The sequence below is a fragment of the Alexandromys fortis genome, unplaced genomic scaffold (assembly GCF_014885135.2).
Source record: "Alexandromys fortis isolate MF-2015 unplaced genomic scaffold, M_Fortis_MF-2015_v1.1 scaffold_30, whole genome shotgun sequence".
Classification (NCBI taxonomy): Eukaryota; Metazoa; Chordata; class Mammalia; order Rodentia; family Cricetidae; genus Alexandromys; species Alexandromys fortis.
Genome location: NW_026067922.1, coordinates 8165921 through 8186668, shown reverse-complemented (window position 1 = coordinate 8186668; position 20748 = coordinate 8165921). Strand labels below are relative to the sequence as shown.

Below are 20748 nucleotides of genomic sequence, written 5' to 3'. Positions count from 1 at the left end.
TTATAAGAGCTAGTTAGAAACAACCCTAAATTAAGGTCAACCTTTCATAATTAATCGGAAGTCTCCATGTCATTATTTGGGAGCTGGCTGGCAGGACAGAGAAAGACTTACTACACATACCCTCATACAATACTCATTAACTCTGTGAGCTATATAATACAGCACTGATCTTCATACAACTGATCTTGAAGGCTTGGGGAGGCTGACTACTAGACCTAAGGCCACAAGAACCATCTTGAGCCTTGAACACAGGACTATTCATCCTCTAGCCTACGACAGCTGGCCAAGCCACTGGCTATACTACGATCTCTCATACAACATGCCACCATTTCTAATTTTCTGAGCTATAGCTTCTGATTCAGTTAACTGTGTTCCAACCAGAAAAGGCAAAAATAAAATAAAATACTCGACAATAATAACAGAATATGCAAACCCATCAGTATGAGGAAGAAAGCACTTAAGAGCACCCGCTTGCCACTCCTATCCGCCTTTATTCATGACTGTTAGAAATGCTGAGAACAGGTAACTTCTACATGTTCTGCTTCAGGGTCCGACGGTCTCTCACTCCAGGGGCAGGGTCATGGGAAACCTCTCACACCCACTGCCTCACTGCGCTGAGGGCAGTGCTGAAAGTTCTGAAGGCCCGGTGAGTATCCTGCACAGCCAGAAGGAGTGACCCAGCTTCTACTTCATAGCCGGCCTCCTGCAGGTGTCTAGCCAATTCCTCTGCATCCCAGCGTCCTTGCTGCTTGGTGGCCACAAGGTGACCAACAATACGTGGATAGAAGGGTGTGGAGACACATTTCACCAACAGCCTGGCATCCACAAGCAAGTCAAGCAGCTCCTGGTCACAATTGGAGTCATCCACCTTCAAGAAATAAGAAACCCGTGAGTGGACATTTGCAGCCTTATCTCCCACAATTCCCTGTGCTCTCCACGAGGTGGTCACATGCAGTCTACTGGCTTTCCTCATTATGCACATCCAGCTGAAGATGACCTATGCCAAACAGTGCAGTGGGGAAGTGAGCACCTTGAAGGTCAGAGATGGACAGACACAGCTTCCTTTTAACACAAGCAAACAATGCACCGGACCCTTGCTCAAGCCCTGACTATTCCAACAATCATATATTGAACCATGCATCATGTTTAATGCTGCAGAAGCAGCACTTCAAGGAGCCCCTTCCAGTTCAGCCTGGGAAGTCAGCACTTTCATGTCTCAGTTTCACACGTATGGAAATTAACGTGCAAGAAATGTTTGCTTAACATTGTAGTAAGTTGTAGAGCCATAGTCTGCACCTTTAAACTCCAAGTGAGCCTAACAACCACATTTACCATTTTCTTTGTCTTTTCATCTATGTTCTTTAACCCCACTTCTCTCTTGAATGCAGAGCCACATGAAGACAAATCTTTTCAGGGTAAGAAAGCCTGTCTTCCTGCTCTGGTGAGAGTGAGCAGAAAGACACTGAGGAGCAGTGGGTGATACTCTTCTCACTGAAGCCGGGGGAGGCGCAGGTCGCATCTTCCATGTCTACACATGACTCTCCATGGCTTTGTTGCTTTATTTACATTTTTACTGTTTTGGATTATCATTCCTTCTTGCAAAGAACTGAGTCAACATGGATAGCATATCGGAAATCATTACTACCTTCTGGCAACATGAGACCATTGCATGGCTGGTTCTATCTGCTGTCATGGCAGGTTTTAACTGTGGTTGTATGGACCTCAAAAATTATGTGGCATTTCAAAGTCAATTAATTAACTAAATACTTAGTTAGATCAACTCTATCACAAAACTCTACACAGTGTGCTTCTTCCTGCCTGTTTGTTATGGAGAAGAGCAGGTACTGAGGAGGAAGACACTGTCTACTGGCGCAGACGAGAGAAGCATAGATAATAAAATTTGCTGGCTTTATCAACAACACATCAGGATTGTTCATAGCCCGACATAAACATCAGCTCCAGCGCCACTTTCTTGTGACCTTTTCTAAAGCTGTTAGCCAGGCACATCCTTCCTTCCTCCAAGCCCCCTACACACCTGACACTCACCTCTTCCTGCTATGCTGGGGTGACCTTTCTGGTTCCCCACTTCAGGGGATGGTGGAGGGATGGAGGGTACAAGGGTTTTATAGTTTTTCTATTTTACTACCCAGTGCAGTTCACATCGGTTAAATAGCCAAGTGAGCTGACTTCAGTAAATGCTGTCACAGTTTTATAAACTGTACAAGTATGTGATAAAGATCTATTTTGGCAGCAAATCGATCTCCGATCCCGAGGGCTTTGGATGCTGCTATCCTGGCATCTCCAAGCCCTCAGGGCTCTTTCTCCAGCTTCTCATTTCATACACTTGTTTTGAGACAGAATCTCACATGTAACTCAAACTGGCCTAAAACTGGAATTCACAGCAACCCTCTTATCTCAGGTTCTGGAGCACTGGGGTTACAGGTACAAACCACACCTGGCTTGGGCTTTCCAAATTCATGCACAGATACCTTTGACCTAGTAAAATATCTAGTTAATCTCTATTGGGCTTTGGGCTTTTATTGCTTGGAAATACTATACAGGAGACGTAACTGGTGTAAGACCCAGGATCTTCTGCCTTATGAGAGCTCCCACCATGGCCTGATAGGGTGCCCATGTGTCTGTAAGCTCTGTGGTTTCTCTAACTCAGCACACCCTGCGCAAGTCCACCCCTGCTTTTCACATCTTCATCCCATGGAGCTCCTGCTCCCCACCACATGCACAGTTGCAGAGACATGCTCTCCGCATCCACAGGACTCTGATATGGTAGCTGTATCCTCACATAACGATGAACACTGTGTGGGTGCCTTGTGATGGGGCCTGTCTCAGCAGCTCAGCTCTGAGTTTGTCTGTTCTTGGTTTCCTTCTAGAACAGCAGCCCCTCCAGGGTGGAGAGTCCATAGCTTGTGTCTACTTAGGCAGCCCCCATGATCGGAGTGGCTGGCCACAGGACTGTCGCACCCCAGGATTTGTGGAATAAGGATGTGAATGGATGGATCACCCACAGGCAGAGGTCTTACTGTTTCACTCTGCATGGTTATCTGTGTGGAGTGCAAGCACATGCCCTAGGGGCTACTTCACATGTCTTTTTTCCGGTTTACCCTTCAACATAAAGGCTCTACCACAGCCTTCAGGAGACAGCTGCATGCCAGCAGGCCCTGTCCAACGTCTGATCGAGCTCCTGGATGAAAGGCTGAGTCTAGACCTGCCGAGTGAGAAGTCCTAGGTAAGTGTTCAAGGCTGGTGTCTAGATAGGTTCAGCTGAAGGAAGAGAGCACCTCTGGCACAGCTGGTCCCTCTCACTGCTCCTTCAGGTCTGCCATCCATCACACGTGCTTCTGGTGAGTGGGGTTCTGCCTTCCTGGGAGCTGCAGGGACCAGCAGGGAGAGAGCAGGAGGGGCAGAGGCCTGTTGGAGTTCCTCGCTGAGATGCCCCCTGGAAAAGGAGAGTCAGGACCAAGAGTCATGGGCAGAGAGTGGGGAAAGGCTTGCGGGGATTCTGCTCTTGCCTCTCAGGATAGAGTGTGGGGAAAATGGTAGTGACTGCCTCATTTCATTTCCTCCCGTGGCCTCCTGCCTGCTCTTAGAAGCACAGAATGGCTTCAGCACAGTGTTCTGTAAGGAAAATGCTGTGGAGACAATCATTCTGTGCACATCTGGAACATGCAGAGTGAAAAAGTAAACAAAAGCTGAGCATGGTGGAGTCTGTAATTCCAGCTGTTGGAAGACAGAAACATTAGACGCTCAAGGCCAGCCTGGGCTACATAGTGAGTTCAAGGCCATATTGAAAAGTAGAAAAGGAGGAAGGGGGATGAGATGGCTCAGTGGGTGACAGCTTGCCTCCCAGACCTGATGACCTCAGTCCCATCCCTGGCTGATTCCCAAAAGTGGTACAGTGACCTCCACACTGTGCTGTGGAACCTGGGTGCCCTCACACACACTTATAGCAAGAGTAACGACAGACACGGTTTTTTGTCTGATCCATTCTAACTACTTTAAAGAGAAGCTCCAGCCAGAAAGGAAATGAGCAGCCACAGTCGTAGGTCAGCGCCTCTCCGCACGCCTGTTGCCTGTTTGTCTTTCATCAGCACGTAGCAGCTAGGCTCTCCTTTCACCCTGTACTGCCCACAACACTCTAGGCACTAACCGCATTGTGTTAACTTGTTAGGCCTCAGAAAGCCTTTGTCTACAATTCTAACTAAAGCTTTAATGATCTGGTCTGTCTACTACCGAGGGCGGTTTCTCTTCCTCCATCTCATGTATCCTCACCACTTATTCTTCTTGAAATTAAAAAGCAAAAGGAAAGCAAAATACTTTGGAAAAGAAGGCAGTCTTCCAAGCTGGTATCATAGAGAGCAAGACTGTGTCCACACTCCCCTTCCAGGAGCTATGAACTGAGACAATCTTTTCACAGGGATCATATGATACAAGTCTTCTCAATAATACTAAGAATTATAAGAATGTTTTTATGGTTTTCACACTTGCTTTAAAAATGTGTGCAAAATAGCCTATCGAAAAGATGTCACCATTATTTAACTTCTGCTATGAATTTTCAGCTGTTTTAAATGGAGATTATTGAAGCACTACATGGGATACATTCTATGCACATATTTTCTTCTTTGCTTTTTCCATACTATAAATCTCTAGGAGATAATATTGGGTCATTATGAGTTGAACTGTGTTGTGTCCCTTTCCTGCATTCTAAACTTGCACAGAGCCCAGTTTCTACCCAACGACTGCATGGAGTGATGGAGGAAGGCCATTGGTTAATTAATAAAGAAACTGCTTGGCCCTGATAGGTTAGAACATAGGTGGGTGGAGTAAACAGAACAGAATGCTGGGAGGAAGAGGAAGTGAGGTAAGATGCCTCAGACAGACTCGAAAGCTCTCCTCTCTGGGGCAGATGCAATGAAGCAAGCCGCCAGGTCAGACATGCTGAATCTTTCCTGGTAAGACTGGTGCTACACAGATTATTAGAGATTGGTTAAAGCAAGATATGAGAGTTAGCCATTAAGAGGCTAGAACTAATGGGCCAAACAGTATTTAAGAGAATACAGTTTCCTTGTAATTATTTCGGGGCATAAGCTAACCAGGCGGCCGGGAGCCGGGCTGTGGGAAGAGGCCCATATCTCCCTCAACACGCAGTGAGTAGGTTTAGTTAGAGAAAAAGCCTCGCAAGAGGTGATAAGGGCTAAGGGGTGAGCTGGAGGCACCAGGAAGGGCTTGGCTCCACTATAATTAGTGCCTTTTTGAGTACCAAAGCTGAGGACACACAGGAAAGCCAGCAGTTACATGCCTGAAAACAGTCACCTCCCGACAGAAAGAGGCCTAAGAAGAAAACAAGCTGGCCATGGCTCTGACTTCAGACTGCTCATCTCCGGAACTGTAAGAAAAGCAGGCTCTGCCGTTGAGGCTGTCCAACTTGGGGAACTGTTACGGCTGCCATCACACACAGTACCTGGGTGAGGTGTGTTAATTTGGGAGCTAGGCAATGGTATTTCACGACTTCTTTATTCTGGATTCGTGTATTTACAGAATTAAATTTCCCCCACATATTTCCTATCACCACTCTTGCTGTTGTTAACAGAGAGACTGGGACCTCCACTCATTTAATAGAATTTGGGGTCTCCTTATGACTTATGTGTCAACCCTGGCTTCACTATAATAGGCACTTTGTCTTATTGTTTGCATTTCTATTTTTGCTATATTTTGATATACAGAGATTTTTATATTTTATAGTGTTGGGAAACCAGTTACTATCTTATAATTTCTTTAGTTATTTTAAAATTTAAGTTTTTAACTTCTCAAAAAAGTATTTGTGTGTAATTTTCTGACTTTTAAAATATGTTTAATATGGTCTTAAGTTCTCTAGGAATTGACTTTGTCTTTGTTTACAGCCTTAGAAAATCACATATCCTTGCTATTAGCTTAGCCGGTGTAGTATGGGCTTGAAGGAAAAAAATATTGTTCTGTGTCTCAGTTTGGCTATGATTATAATAAGCATGAGCCAAGTCTGAAGGGTTGGCTCATTTCCCACTAAACAAATGACTTAGGGTGAGAGGCAGTCCTTTGTGGCAGAGATCATTTCCAGCCCTGGGTCCGTTTCTAAATGTCTGTGTGGCCTTGCAGGAGCTCTCTCTCAAGTCTCCATGTCCCATCAAAAAGGCACAGGTCTGAGGCTGACAGTAAAGCAAACTTCCGTGTGCCTAGCATAGGGCCTGGTGTGCAGTTCAGCTGCAGCTATAACAGACAAATGGGAATAAGGAATTTTCTAGAAGCTTCTTTCATGTGTTCCTGTTGGTGATCAGCTTTGGAGGCTAAATAAAACTCTGTAGATCTTGGGAAAGAAATGTATAGCTATAGACAGAGTATTACTGTCTTCCAACCATTATTTCTTTAGTTCCTAGCTCAACAATACATAATGAGCCTTCTCTGAATTCAAGCCTTTGAATTTACAGATCTCCATCAGCTAAGAGTAATTACAGTAAAGAGGGAAGCTGCACTCCAGCAGCGTAATGCGCATGGGGCTTCATCTTGGAGACTTTAGAGATCATTACTAACGCTTCACTGTTTACTTAGGGAGCACATTTGCCTCTTCTTCACATAACACTAATACTACGTAAGTTATTAAAAATATTAACCTACAATTGCAGAAAAAGTGTACACAACTGTGTACTTCAAATGAGAACACTCGCAAGATAATGCCTGTATCCTGTATTTGAACATGACATTCTGACCTCACCTCCTCGGCAGACCGCGAGTTCTACATCTGGAAGAACGTCTAACATGCTTTGGCTAAGCCATAAGGTTTATCTAGAAACATGGGGAGAGGCCCTTTGAGAACTCCAGCCTGCTTGTGGCTGTGAATAGAGCAAAGTGCTAGACTTTGGGCTCCCATTCACTGCTGTTTCTGAATCCCTCTGCCCTAGAGATATGCCATTTAAACAGAGTGATGGATGATATATTGGTTCATCTTTACATATGTCTTGCAAATGTCTTCACTCTTTACACAGCATTGGAGCACAAAGTGCTCAGTACGTCTGTCTACAATACAGGTCAACCAGACACTGGTGCGGTTCAAAACTGGCTGCATAGAAGTCAAATGGGTTCAAAAATGAGTAAACCAGCTTTCTGGCCCAGGAGGAAGCAGTCAGACTCTGTGATGTGCTCCACAGACTTTATCATCAAAACAGCTGCATGAGAGGAAAAACAAACAAACAAACAAAAAACTGATATTAGGGTCAACACCAAAGAAGGGCTCTGTAGACACAGAGGAGGTCATGAAGCCCCTCACACGTGTGTCCACTATCATAGTACAGCAAAACAGAACTGAAAGTGAGAGACAACACCAACAACAATCCCGCATGAAAGGGACTCCTACTGGGGAGAAACTTGGAGAAACTGAGGCATTAGAGGGACACAGAGAACTGGGATCCTTGGTTTCAATGGGTTTTACCAACCCATGAAGGCTCTTCTGAGTACTTTTAAGGTTCTCTCTCCAGCTCAGGCACTTGTCACAGGATGGCCTGCCAGGTTCTCGTGCCTTGATGCTGAGATGAAAGGAACACATTGGCTAGACCAGTGAAGTACTGACACGGGAAGAAGGGTCCGCTCACTCTGAGTCACTCCCCAGGGCAGGACACAAGGTAAAGGGTGCAAGTCTTGCTTAAGGCACTCACAATGGCACAGTGCCCAGTGCTAGGGAAGTGGTCTGTTCCCTGCCATGCTTGACCCTAGCCCGGGGGAATAAGAGGCTTACAAAGAAAATCCAGATGGGTGACTGAGTGGCCACTCTGATCCCATCTTTTTCAGCCCTGGCATTACTACACACTTCAGGGCGATTCCCGTCTCGTTTCTTTGAAGGCACTGTACACAACATGTTTTAAAGAGCATGTCTTAGCCTGCCTTTGAATGTTAGGCCTGGCTGTTCATTGGCTGTGTGACTCAGTGTCTCCCTGTGAAAACAGAGCGGCACACCCCAGAAGCTTTGTGAATAGTGAAGGGTTGTTGAGGAGATAGGGACTGTCCTTATTGTCATACCTGGCAGCAAGTGGGACTTGAGAGATGCAGGCACTGTGAAAGGAAAGAGGCCCTTGGTAAGGTCAGAAACATGGTTTACTCTTTTACACTAGGAGCCTGGGCTATGGCCTGGGGGACAGAGGGACTGGGAAGCACTAGAGGAGGACAGAATAAGGGGTAGGAGCCACCAGGCTTCTGAAATAGTAAACACAGATGATCTCAGTTTACAAGACTAGTAAAATACATTTGCTATCTTTGGGGATTTTGACCTAAACAGATAGAACCTAGAAATCAACTTCAAGCATGCCAAGGAACAGCCTTCATGGTGAGCACTGCACTGTGAGCCAGCTCTCAATCTGACCAAGACTGGTGGAGAAGTCACCCAGCAGACTATCAACAAGGTGATACCATTACCAGCTCAGGAAAGACTGTTTGCTTCCCAGGATAGAAGCTTCTGCCTACTTGAATAAGGTCACATGCTGAAGACTAGAGGTGTGCCATTCCAGAAGTGCTTAGAGGGAGAAGTGGGTCCCACCGTTGAAGGGAAAGCTGCAGCCAGCTCCGCACCAACACTTAAGCGTCTTCACTGTAACTGCGAGCACCTATAAAGCTGTCAGCAGCTGATAATGAACAGCGAAATAATACATGCTACCAGCAAACAAGTGCAGGGCTTTCTCCTTTCATAGCTGTGCACTGTGTTGGACCAATTGCTGTCAGAGGATCCCTTTGCCAGATGTTATTTTTTTAATGTCAACAGGAACTCCTATCAACAACCAATAAGGGGAAAACTAAAGTTATTGATGAACCTTAGCCCTTACTAATGGACAGAACCTAAAAGAAGCAGCAGAGGTTTCTAGTTCCTACTCAGCAGCCAGGGATGATATAAAATCAGCAGGCCAGGGCACACAGTATCGCCTGCTGATGCTTTTTTCTGAGGGATGTATGAGATGACCCTTTCTCAGGGTTGAAGAACAATGACAGACCATGGTAACTGCATATTCGTTTATCCAGATCTCTTGAAATGACAAAATTACAGAGATGAAGAGTAGATAATGTTGCCAAAGTTTCTCCAGCTACAGAGGGCAGAGTGAAGGCCTGTGGCAGAGACACCATGGTTCATGGCTGCACTTCTCACAGATTCCACACACAGAGAAGTGGTGTGTTCTAGTGAAAGATGAAAAGAGGCCAATAGGCCACGTCAGCGCTTACAATCTTGGTTGTGATTACTGTAGTTATATCATATTTTACCTTGGGAAAGATGGGTGACAAGGATCGGAGACCTTATTATACATTTCCTACAACTGAATATAAGAGTATGCAGAACATGTAGCATGTCTGAGGATGCCCAGACATGTACATTTTGGTGATGTAAATTTAGGCGAACAGTAGGCTGCCCTAATATACCCGCACCTTAAGGTAGACTCTTGTGACCGAATTTCTAAATGCGAGTGTCTCCACTTAGCGAGTGAGACAATTTAGACGTGTGGCTTTCAGTCTCAAGCCTGATGGGCTCCGCTGGCTGGTCCCAGCTTCGTGGCCCCAAGGAAACTCCCCATAGCATACAGAGCAGTTGTGAACTTGGAGTCTTAGCACGATGTGGCACCTCACAAGCTCTGAGGACCTTCTTACGGAGGAGGCCCACTAGTGCCATTTAGTTCTCATTTACTTTCTGATTTTGATAGTTGACGGAGGAGGATGTGATGGAGAATCACGGTCAGACTGTTTTGGTTCAGTCCTATCTTCCTGGGTTTACAAGATGAAAAAAAAATAGCCTCAGAAAAAACTCATTATAATTCTCAATTTTAGTGAAGATGCAAGAAATACTGCCACCAGCAAGGAGATGGGAGGCTAGCAAGGGATCAACCCTCCAGTACTTCAGTCAGGCAGCCCAAAGTTCCTGCCGGCATCAGTGACAAGGGGCAGCCATTCCAAAGTCTCTGCAGACAGTCTTATACTACTTCAAGAATAAAACTGATCAAAAGCAACGGATCTTCAATGACTGTTGTCAGATCCAATGTATGTAACATTTGGGTACTTTGCATTAATAAAACATTTTATCAACACCATCTTTTCTTCTGTTTCTTAGCTGTCTTCTGCAGCCAGCACAGACCTCTGTTCTACAGCTCCCTTCTCTCTGCTCCCCAGAAGACATCTTGTTAACAGGGAGACAGCAGACAGTAAAATGATAGAGTCCACTTGCATCTGTGTGTGTACATGAACGTGCATACAACGCTCACGTGAAACAAGGATGTCTGTAGAGAAGGCTTTGGGGAAGGATCATTTGATGAGAATTTGCTACAACACAGCCCTGAGCTATTTAACTGAAGACTGCACATCTTAAGAGGAAGAGAGAGATTGCTGCTTTCCTCAGTCATCACAAGACAGCCAGCCTTGTGGGAGGAATCTCCAAAGATGACTTAAGCACGCTTGTCTTCAAGGTCAAACGCTGCTTCTGCTGAGGCTCAGGTTCCAGAGGACCACAGTTCTGGACTTCAGATGTTGGCAGTGTGTGCTGCTGGGAAATGTTTCTGTCTGTGAGCAGCTACCACACACAACCCAGGAGATGGAAGCCAGCGTCAAGCAGATCAAATTTTTCCAGACCCTAATCCCAAGCAGCAATGCACCCGGGCCACTGGTTCATGCTACTGAGATGCTGTTTGCTGTTTCTCTGTAAAGATGTTTGTCACATGAGAACATGTCTGTGTTCTCAGCAATCAACTAGAGTCTGGATCATGGGAGAGGCTCAGGAACTGCCTATGAATCCAAGCATACACTGCCTGGATAGAAGAGAGGCACCTGCTATAGTCAGAGAATACTATCTATAAAGCAGCTGGAAATTGATCATGGTTATTGTTAATGAGGATAAATGCACTCATTTACTTTTTTGAACAAGAGCAGTAGTAAATCAGCTGGGCATACCTTAGTAACAGCTGAGATTTGCTGCAGGGCCATGGCCTGTAGACTCTCATCTCCACTCTCCAACAGAAGCTTCAGGGACGGGAGCAGCAGGGACTGGTCCAACAGCAGCATACACAGCTCCTTCACATCCTGAAATCACGGAGGAGGTGAGTTCCACTCAGGGAAACAGTGCAACCCTGTGCTGTGTCTTCTGGATGCACCTTCACGTGCCTCTGTTATTGTGTGTATGTGGTTACATATGTGTGGTTATGTTTGTGCATATATGTGTGTATATGTATGTGTTTATATTTGTGTATTCATTGTGGGTTTATATTTGTTTGTATATGTATGTGTGTATATGTGTGTTTATATTTGTTTCTATGTATGTGTCTATATGTGTTGTTATATTTGTACATATATGTATCTATGTATTTGTGCTTATATTGTGTATGTACATGTATGTGTTTTTATGGTTATGTGTATATGGATGTGTATATGTGTGTACGTGTGTGTGTGTGTGTGCTTGCGTGTGTGCGTGTATGTGTGACAGAGCTGCTGTACATGTCATTCCCTTCCTGGTAAGCTGTGGCCACCTTTCCAGGTCTATCTGTGTATAATATCGCTTTGAGTGGCAGGATACACTCACTATCTATTGCAGCACGAATCTAGTGCTACAATTTATTCTAATTCTCAAAGCCCTGTTTTCCCTATAAATAAAATGGAGCCAACTGTATTTGTTTTGCAGTTTTTGCTGTGTACCTGAGAATTAATATAAATGCACAGCGCTAAGCACACAGCAGAGACTTCATGGCAGCTGTCACCACTAATGAAGCCGACATCTAGTTCTTATCTACTGAGATGAAGGACATCGGCACAGACAATGTTTTAAAAATATGTTCAAAATTCTAATGCTAAAGTAAATGGAATTCTTGATATATTTAAGATATTCCATCATCATGAAAACTACCTGTGGTTCAAAAGAGTGAACAAGTGTAGACCTGGATTTCATTCTTAGTTTTTAATTCTATTTGCTGAACCTGTCACCAGAGAAAAGAACTCTAAATAAGGTAACAGAAGATAATCCTTTACAACAAAGAGACAGAAAACACACAACTGTTTTGACTACTGGGTACTTGAAGTGTCCTGACTGTATCTATGACATAAAGAACTGAACACTAGACCAAAGAAAAACAATGGTGTGGTCCATTATACTAAAGCAAGCCTACTTTGGAAAAAGAATGAAGGGTCACAGCCCTGCATGCGCTCCTCCACCACAGCAGAGCAGATAACATTCCAAACACAAACCCAGGACACTCTCAGCATCCCTGCCCAGCATTCCAGGATGGGAGGGAAATGATGATCAACTGAATGAGACAGTTTCCAAACTGGTGAGCTACCTGAAGTTGAGCAGTGAGCTCCAGGGTTTCTACTTTCATGAACTGTTACCCACTGGGGCAGGCCAGGCTCATCTGGATGACCTGCTTCCACACAGCAGCCTGCAGCCTCTGGGACCCTAATTTTTGGCGGGCTGCTGACAGACAGCGCGGACTTAGAGCTGTCCATCTAGGAATGCCATGATCTTGTTTACGTTTCTTATCCCACACGCCTTCTGCTCTTGAGGAGACTTTTATATTGCCACGGATACAGGCTGAGAAGCACCGGCCACAGCTTGCAAAATCATAGGATGCACAACTTTGGAAAAGCAATGATTTTCATTTGCTGGTAATTTTCCACAAGAAAAACCATCATGGCTGTACGGAAGCAGGTAGAAGGAGGAACAGCGTGAAATCACACACACACACACACACACACACACACACACACACACACTTGCTCTTACAAGTCATGGAGGAGAGAAAAAACTGTAATCATGAGGCTTATAGGTGATGAGAAACAGGGACAAGGGAAGAGGTGGGGCCACCTCAGGGCCCTGTCACAACTGGGCACACATGTCATTAGCCGTGGGTAGAATAAAAGTAACTGAGGAGTGGGTAATCTTAGCACCATGGTGAAGAAAATTATTATGGAGCTTTGAGATTAAGCTGAGCAACTTTGAAATGTAAAATAAATTCAAGACATTTTTATTTTGTAATAATTATGTTCTCTCCGTGGTAACACTTTCACTTTTTATTGAGCACATTTAACAATAAAAATAATGCTTATCATTTACTAATCTCCTGTAATCATGACATGCAAGGAACATTTTTTATATGCATGCCCAACATGAGGAAGGAGGCTGAGCTTAAGAAGCAGTCAGTGGCAACAGCACTCATTCAGTAGCTACTTTTCTCTCCAGCAAGTTAGACAGAGACTGTTGCAACCTACTCCGAAGCGGCAATTAATCCACTCCCTTCCCACCTCAAGGAGAAGTCTGGATCTATGAGTGGTGGCGTGGTGGTTAGGAGCCCACGGGGAGGTTCAGCCCCGCCTTAGAGCTAGAGACACAGTGGTGGAGACAGAACTGCCAGGCAGTAACTCGAGAGCCTACGCAGCATTCTAATTCTAACCAACATTCAATTCAACAGAACAGCTATGGGTCAGTCTTGACTGGTCAGAGCTTCACTTTAGCTCACATGAAGAGAGCCATGGTACACAGCTCCAAACACACACTCCACTACACTGTGTTAGCTGCTGGTACTTTAAGTATTTTATAGAATTCCTCTGTCATTCCAGTGGTTGGAAGAGTTCTTTAAACAAATAAGCCTTTAAAAATTCAACAAAAACACTTCCTCAGTCCCAAATTTAGAAAACAACATTAAATGTTCATTCAAGTAAAAGTGGTTTTCTTGAGTGATCACAATGAGGATTTATAGGCCCAGATTTATAATTTTGCTTTCAAGTTTTTGTCTTACCTGGCAGAAACTCAAACCCAATTAATTCATTTAATGCCATTATCCAAATGCTTAAATTTAAGAATATGAGTTGCCCCAACAGTATACTGCTGAGTGGACATAGAGCAGGCTACTATAACAGAAAACACCAAAGTTCCATGGTGCACGTATTACAAATACTCCAATGACACTTAAGTCACGGGGACAAAGGAGGTGGCTGAGTCTCTGCTGTCTCTGCTACAGAGAGAACTGCTGTGGCTATCCCATGTTCTTATAATGACACATGACGTATGCAAGGATCAGAGTGCTTGCTCGCTTACAGGGTACAACCGGCCTGGTTCAGACAGACAACACCAAGTCACTGGGTTCCCTCAGAACGTCCGCCAGGATGGGCCATAAAAAGGCCTCCTGAGGGAACTGCATTGGGATATGCCCTGGAACTCAGAGCGCTGGCGAGAAGAAAACACCTTCCAGGCATCCTTGCAGCGCTGCTTTTCTTCATGAGATCTATTACAAATTATTGGCCTTTACTAGAATTGCTTAAGCTAAGTGTTCTAGTACAGCTACAACTGCCTAGAACAGAGGGCGCTGAGAAGAAAGAGGACATCCCGGGGAAGCCGCTTGCAGCGTCCACTCACCTCCACGGGCAGCATCTGCTTGGTGTTGTAGAGAGAGCGGCAGATCTTCAACACCTCATCCCCTAGCTCCCGCTTGTTCTCTGCTTTGCATCTGGTCAGCATCATAGTCACCAGTCTCATCCATGGGTTGCTGCCTGTGCTGCTCCTCACAGAGAAATGTGCAAAACATTGGAGGTGATTAAAGCTCTCACAACTGTGATAAATTAAACAATAACAACAACAAAAATTCCTTCCACTTCTGAAATAAGGTGTTTATGGCGGCTCACACCTGGAGAGTACATAATGCGCTCCTTTAGTCTATCCTGTGGAGAAGGTGACATGGAGGAGATGTGCAGGCCTCTGTGGCATGAACAAGCAGAGGGCACCCTGGGGCATCAGATGTCCTGAGAGCTCAGGATCCTAAGACTTTATAGACCCAGTCTCCAATTCTGACCCCATGGTAGTACTGCCAATACTAGAATCTCTATTTATCACTCTGCTCTGGTGACTAGGACCCAGGAACCTGCAGTTAGCAAGCACTGGCAGGCCCTGGGTAGCTTTAGCAAGACCACAGGAAAGCAGTTCCAGGACAGTGAAGGTGCTACGGTGAACAGAGCTGGTGTGGCAGTCAGGCATGGTAGGACAGGAGGGACTGGGGTCACTAGTTCAAGGCCATTCTGGGACACACAACTAGACTCTGTCTTAAACAACCACAAACCCAAACTAAACAGTTAGGGTGAACACAGTCAGCATGCCATCATTGTCACAGACGATAGAGACCTGAGGCATATTTCTTTTTCCTTTCTAAAAGCATCGGGCTATAAAACAAACAGAAGACGATCCCCTTCTCAGTTTGCTTCAGGAGTTCCTAACAGTTCCACCCTAGGGCTCAGGCGAAAGGTTTCTCCCACATGTTCTCTCCTGCTCCTAAATTGCTCCAGGGGAACCTTTTTTGGGGAAGCATCCTTCTTCCCATTCCAAGATGTGGAAGGTTTGCTGGTCTAGGGCAGAATTTCTTACTGAGTACCGAAGATCAGTACTGGAGCGAACAGGCCCGAGCAGGTCCCAGGGCCTCATGCTTCTTAACAATGAAATGCAGCCTCAGACAGACAGTGACGTGTTCAAAGGAGAGGGGTCGCATGGCCAACAGCACAGGATGAGGCAGGTACCCCAAGTATCTCTGAGGACAGACAGGCGAGGACCCCAGGCCATGGTGGGGCCAGTCCTGGTGAAAACTCTGTCTCCTTCACTCATTAGCTATGAACAAACTGAAGCGACTTAACTTTTGAGACTCAGTTCCTTCATCTACATAACCAGGTAAAACTACCTTTGCATGTTTGTTGTGTGAATGATTGGTAATGTATTTAATCTGCAAGCTCAATACTGCGAGTGCTTAATAATTGGGAATTATTTGTTCCATATGAATTCTCAAGGAGCACTCTAAGCTTTGTTTTAAAAACCAGGCAACAAATTTCCTAGTGAAAATACCAGAACAAAGTGCTGTGTTCACGCTGTACATTTGACATGGCCATGATATGATACTTCTGAAGGAGACACTGGGCTTAGATACAGGGAAAAGAGAGACTCTAATACTTCAAAAACAATTTAAATTGCCTTAAAAGTCAAGTAATGATCTCTCTCTCACACACATATAATATATATCTTTTTAGATTTACAATTACACTTGCGTTCTTCAGTTACCCATGAAAATACAATCCAAAAAAACATTAAAAGGAAAATTCCAAAAGCAGTTGCATGATGATTCAGGGTATCCATGCTACATAAGGGTTCTTCTTTCTGTCGGTCATTTAGCTGCCCCCTCTGCTAACAGACTGTCAACAGTATCCCCGTGCCTGCACTTAACTAATCCTTACTTATTCGGTGGCAGCCTGCACCAGCAGAAATAGTGACAATGGCAGCTCAGACATGCCAAAAGGAAGCCATAAAGCGTCCCCTTTAAGTGAAAATTGGAAAGTTATCAACTGTAGGGAAAAAAACCCTGTATGTTGGCATTGCCAAGACCTGTCATGAAAACAAATCTTCCACCTGTGAAACTGTCAGGAAGGAAAACGAAATTCAACTGTGCTTCTATTGTACACTGAATTGCAAGGTTACAACCACAGGGGACTAAAGAGATGGCTTAGTGGGTGTCACTGCCTGCCCTGCAAACATAAGGTCCTGAAGTATGAGGTCACATCCGGTACCCACATAAGGCACTTGTCTGCATGTGTCTATAACACCAGAATTAGGGCCTGGAGGGAGGTGTGTACTGAGAGCCTGGATAAAGTAGTTTAGACTCAGTCTATTTCAAGCAATAGGATGGAGAGGGAGAGACAACTTAGCTTGCACTCTGGCCTTCGTATTGGTGTGCATACCTACCTACATGAATATAACACACACAGATATAACACAACACACATCTATTTTTAAACAAAAATTATCCTGTATAAAATTCATTCCTGGTGCTGTAATTTGGTCAAAAGCCCATGCCTGGGGAGGTCACAGAACCCAGAGTATAACTTGCTAATGTTATTTTGCTAAATGACCATCCTGTCAAAGTGTCTTCTACACATGTATGTGTGTATTCATTGACCTCAGTTGCCCACAATCTTGGCCAGAGGAGTTTCAACACCATGAAGGCTCAGAGAATACTGTGGAAGAAGTAGGGGGGGGGGGGGGGAAGAGCCAGAGAAAGTGGAGAAGGGTGTGAAATGCTGTCTCCAGCAAGATCAAGCCAGCCTAAATCCCAGCATAGGTAGGCAGAGCTCTCCAGGCCCCACCGCTTACAGAGGAGCTGGTGACAGCTGGGAATGGTTTTCTGTTTTGTTTGTTTGTCTTTTCCCTGAGGATGTAGCTACTGGTAGACTACCAATGCTGCAGTGGATAGTGCCATACCCATGCACATACGGGCAGCAATATCTGGACTTACTGGGTTATCAAAAAAAAAAAAGATGGATTTGGGAAAAGGCATGTGGTGGGATATGAGATGAGACTGAGAGGAAAATGGGGAATAGTCATAATCATATTTCACTGTATGCACGTAGGAAATTCTTAAAAAGAAAAATTTTAAAAAATAATAAAAAGAAAAAAATCACTGCCACAGTACATAGTAAGTGCTTAGCTAGGATGGACAAAAACATTAAATCTGTGCAGAGAGGTACAGGAAAATGTATAGGAAAAGCATGGTGGAGAGCAGAGTTTGGTACCATCCACATTTTCAGAGTGCTTGGAACATAAGCTCCTCATATAAGGAAGAGTCTGTCTGAAACCTTGATATATGTGTGTGCAAGTACACACAGACACACATAGGCATGCACACCTCCTCTCTCCTTTCATTAGCTTCGCTGAAGATATTACATTTTCCAAACTGACATTCAGACAGAGGATGTCAAGTTAGGCTAAACTTATCATAATACTTACACACATTCACTTTTTATAGGCGGCCAAGCTTGCAAGAGTAAAATCAAGTGCTGAAATTCAATCTCACTGTGACTAGATTCTAGGAGCTCCGTGAACAGAGAGCAGCGGTTTTCTTCGTTCTCAATGTCAGCTATATCTACCTGGAAGAAGCAATATACTGTTGAAGCACATGGCAATGCAGAGTTGGTTCACAGAAGACTGCATGTGACTATATGAGCAAATAACCTTGAAAATTCTGGTCACATATTGAGTAAAAATTAATAGCATCAAAACCCAAACCAGAAAAAAACTCTGCTATGGTTCAGATGTGTGCCATCTGAAAGCTCCCAGGTAGGGAGGCTGGTCCTTAGAGGTTGCTGGCACAGTGGCCTTTGAAAGGGACTATGGGACCTTACTCTTGCCTGACTCCATTATCCAACTACTCCCATCAGAAGGTGGCACAGTCAAGAAGGCCATTGCCAGAGATGAACCAGTGCCATCACTGTCTTTTATCTTCTGTACCTGCAGCGACATAAACCTCTGTTCATTACATACTCAGAACGCCTCAGGCATTTCATTCCAGTAATGAAGAAACACCCAATACACAAAGCTTCAGAAGTTCAAATACTTACAGTGAGGTCTCAGCTTTCTTTACCAAAATAAAGTCAAACAAATAGCCTTCTACACATGAGTCAATGGCATTTAACATGTTAAAATACAGATTGCTTTTACTTTTGAAACTAGTATTTAAGTATACTTAATATCAAATGCATTTAGAATGTTTAAATCGTCTAAACTTAACTTCCAATATTCATCAGAAAACTGCTTTGCTTCCATGTGCCTAGAAAGTCCTCTAATTTGACCCAAAGATTCTACGCAAGTTCACTTGTCACATGATGCTTTTGCTACAAACCAAACTAAACCAAACACCCAATTTATGCCCATTCTCTTTCTGCATAGCCAACCAAACAGCTTCTCTTCCAATCCGGGCAGTTGTAAACACAGTGCCCATGTAGAGCCTCTGGGAGAAATGGCAGTCATTTTACACTAAAAAGTGGTTTTGACATAAAACTAAGTCAGTTTCCCCATATTAGTTTCTCTTCATTCAGATTCTCAGCATTTGGGTGGACAGACAATCATAATGGCAAATACATGATGGTATGTGTTCACAGGAATTCAGAAAATCACACCTTGAAAGGATAATGAGAATGAATTTTATTTATGCATTTGTTAAATTGTCATACACTAATGCATGTTTCCAAAACATTTATTTAATGGCCACGATGGCTCTGATGGATGACACCATCTGAAGAAGTAACACCACAGATTCTGCAATGCTGTAAATGGTCATCTGTACTTTGAAATTATCGGCAATTACTACAGGAAGCCCAGGTCCGGCAGTGACCCACTGGGTCATCCCAAGCCCACCTTCGAGCCCCAGGCCATTCAGATCTGCAAGAATAGCCCCAGAGCACTTCATAAATTTTGAAATAATTTCACAGTTGACCCTATCACAGCTCCATTACGGGGACACTCAGAGTGAGCAATCTCAGGGAACATAGACATGTGTCAACTGTCCTAGTGCTGGCACTCTCAAGGGACAGAGCCAAAGGTAATCAGAGCTACATGTTCTGGCAAGAGGACGGAACACTAGAAAAGCTCGACATTATTTAAGCAAGGCTTCCAACTGGGAGCAGGCAGTTGTCTCAGGAATAAAGAAACAGGTTGTAAAACCCAAATTCAAGACCTGCAGTTATTACCCAACCTCCTCACCTTCAACCATCTCCAGCCTCAAGGCCTCACCTGACTGAATGCACACCCATGCCCGCGCATCTTTCTGTTTCATTTTCCTTTTTATTACTTAAAAAAAATGAGGCTCTTTTGGCATGAGAGAACTGAGTGGCCAAACTTACAAATAAATGATAATTTATCATTTATAAGACAATTTAGCAGAAGTAATGTTAAATCCTCATAGATTTGTCATAAATTTTTGGTTGGTTTTGTTACTGGAGCTAGAGGACTTAACAATAAAATTGTTGCTAGACAAGGAAGAGAACACTGCTGGAACAACAGACAACAGCGATTATGCGCCCCAATAGATTTCAGGGAAGCCCCTTGCTCTGGGCCTCCTTTTCCTCACTTGGACAATGGCCTTTTTAAAAAGCCAGAGGTCTCAGGTCATGAGGGTGCAGCTTGATGCCTGCATCAGGGAGAGGGGCTGACCTCTTCGTGCTCCGTAACTTAGTTTCCTGAGCAGAGGTTTATGCTTAAAAGAAAAGCACTGAAGACCCAGCAAACAGTGCACTGCTAACATGCTCAGTAATACGATGATCAAGGAGTCTGTGATTAAATGAAGATAATTAACAATAAGCAGCTTCCCTTTTTATTATAAAGCACTGGCTCTATGTGGGTTGTGTTTCTATATGTGATATATATCTCATGAAGAGATTTCTTTTAAAGTTATGTTTTAACATCTAGATTCAATTTCTTTCCAAAAATTGTAAAATCTTATAAAATTTGAAAAGATTTCATCAAAAAGGGAAATCTAACTATAAATTAAACTTTCATGTTTTATTAGTTTGAGAATAGTTTCAGTTTATGAATACTTTAATAGCATTTTTGTGTAATCCCCCTCTCACACTGACACAAGCACAAATGTGAGCTGCTGTACACACGCTCGCCAACCATCTCAGTATCCTAACTCCTCAAGCCAGGTGAGCTCTTGAGTCTGAGGAAAACCATGGGCAGCATATGCTGCCAAAGACAAGAACAAAACTTCTGTGAGAAACGTGAACTTTAATAAGCTTGTATCTGCCACCTTCCCAACAACGTGTTTCTAATAACACAGATTGACAGCGACATGAATTGGATTCTTTTTTTTTTTATGGTCTTGGTTCTAATCTTTTTATTTATTTTTTTTTATTAAATATTTCTGCCTCCTCCCCACCTCCCATTTCCCTCCCCCC

The 20748-nt window shown here is 44.0% G+C and overlaps 1 protein-coding gene across 2 annotated transcripts in view; it reads right to left on the bottom strand.

The window, feature by feature from the left end:
• Nucleotides 1–471: 471 nt before the first annotated feature.
• Nucleotides 472–20748, bottom strand: part of Nbas (NBAS subunit of NRZ tethering complex) — a 291403-nt gene continuing 271126 nt past the window's right edge. Inside the window, exons 49-52 of one of the 2 annotated variants that reach the window (XM_050141900.1) lie at nt 17804–17943; nt 14405–14549; nt 10957–11085; nt 472–868 (exon numbers count right to left, since the gene is read on the bottom strand). In XM_050141900.1, coding sequence (XP_049997857.1) covers nt 593–868; nt 10957–11085; nt 14405–14549; nt 17804–17943 — 690 coding nt within the window. In that variant the 3' untranslated portion in view covers nt 472–592. The remainder of the gene's footprint in view (nt 869–10956; nt 11086–14404; nt 14550–17803; nt 17944–20748) is intronic. The other variant, XM_050141901.1, reaches the window with a different exon arrangement.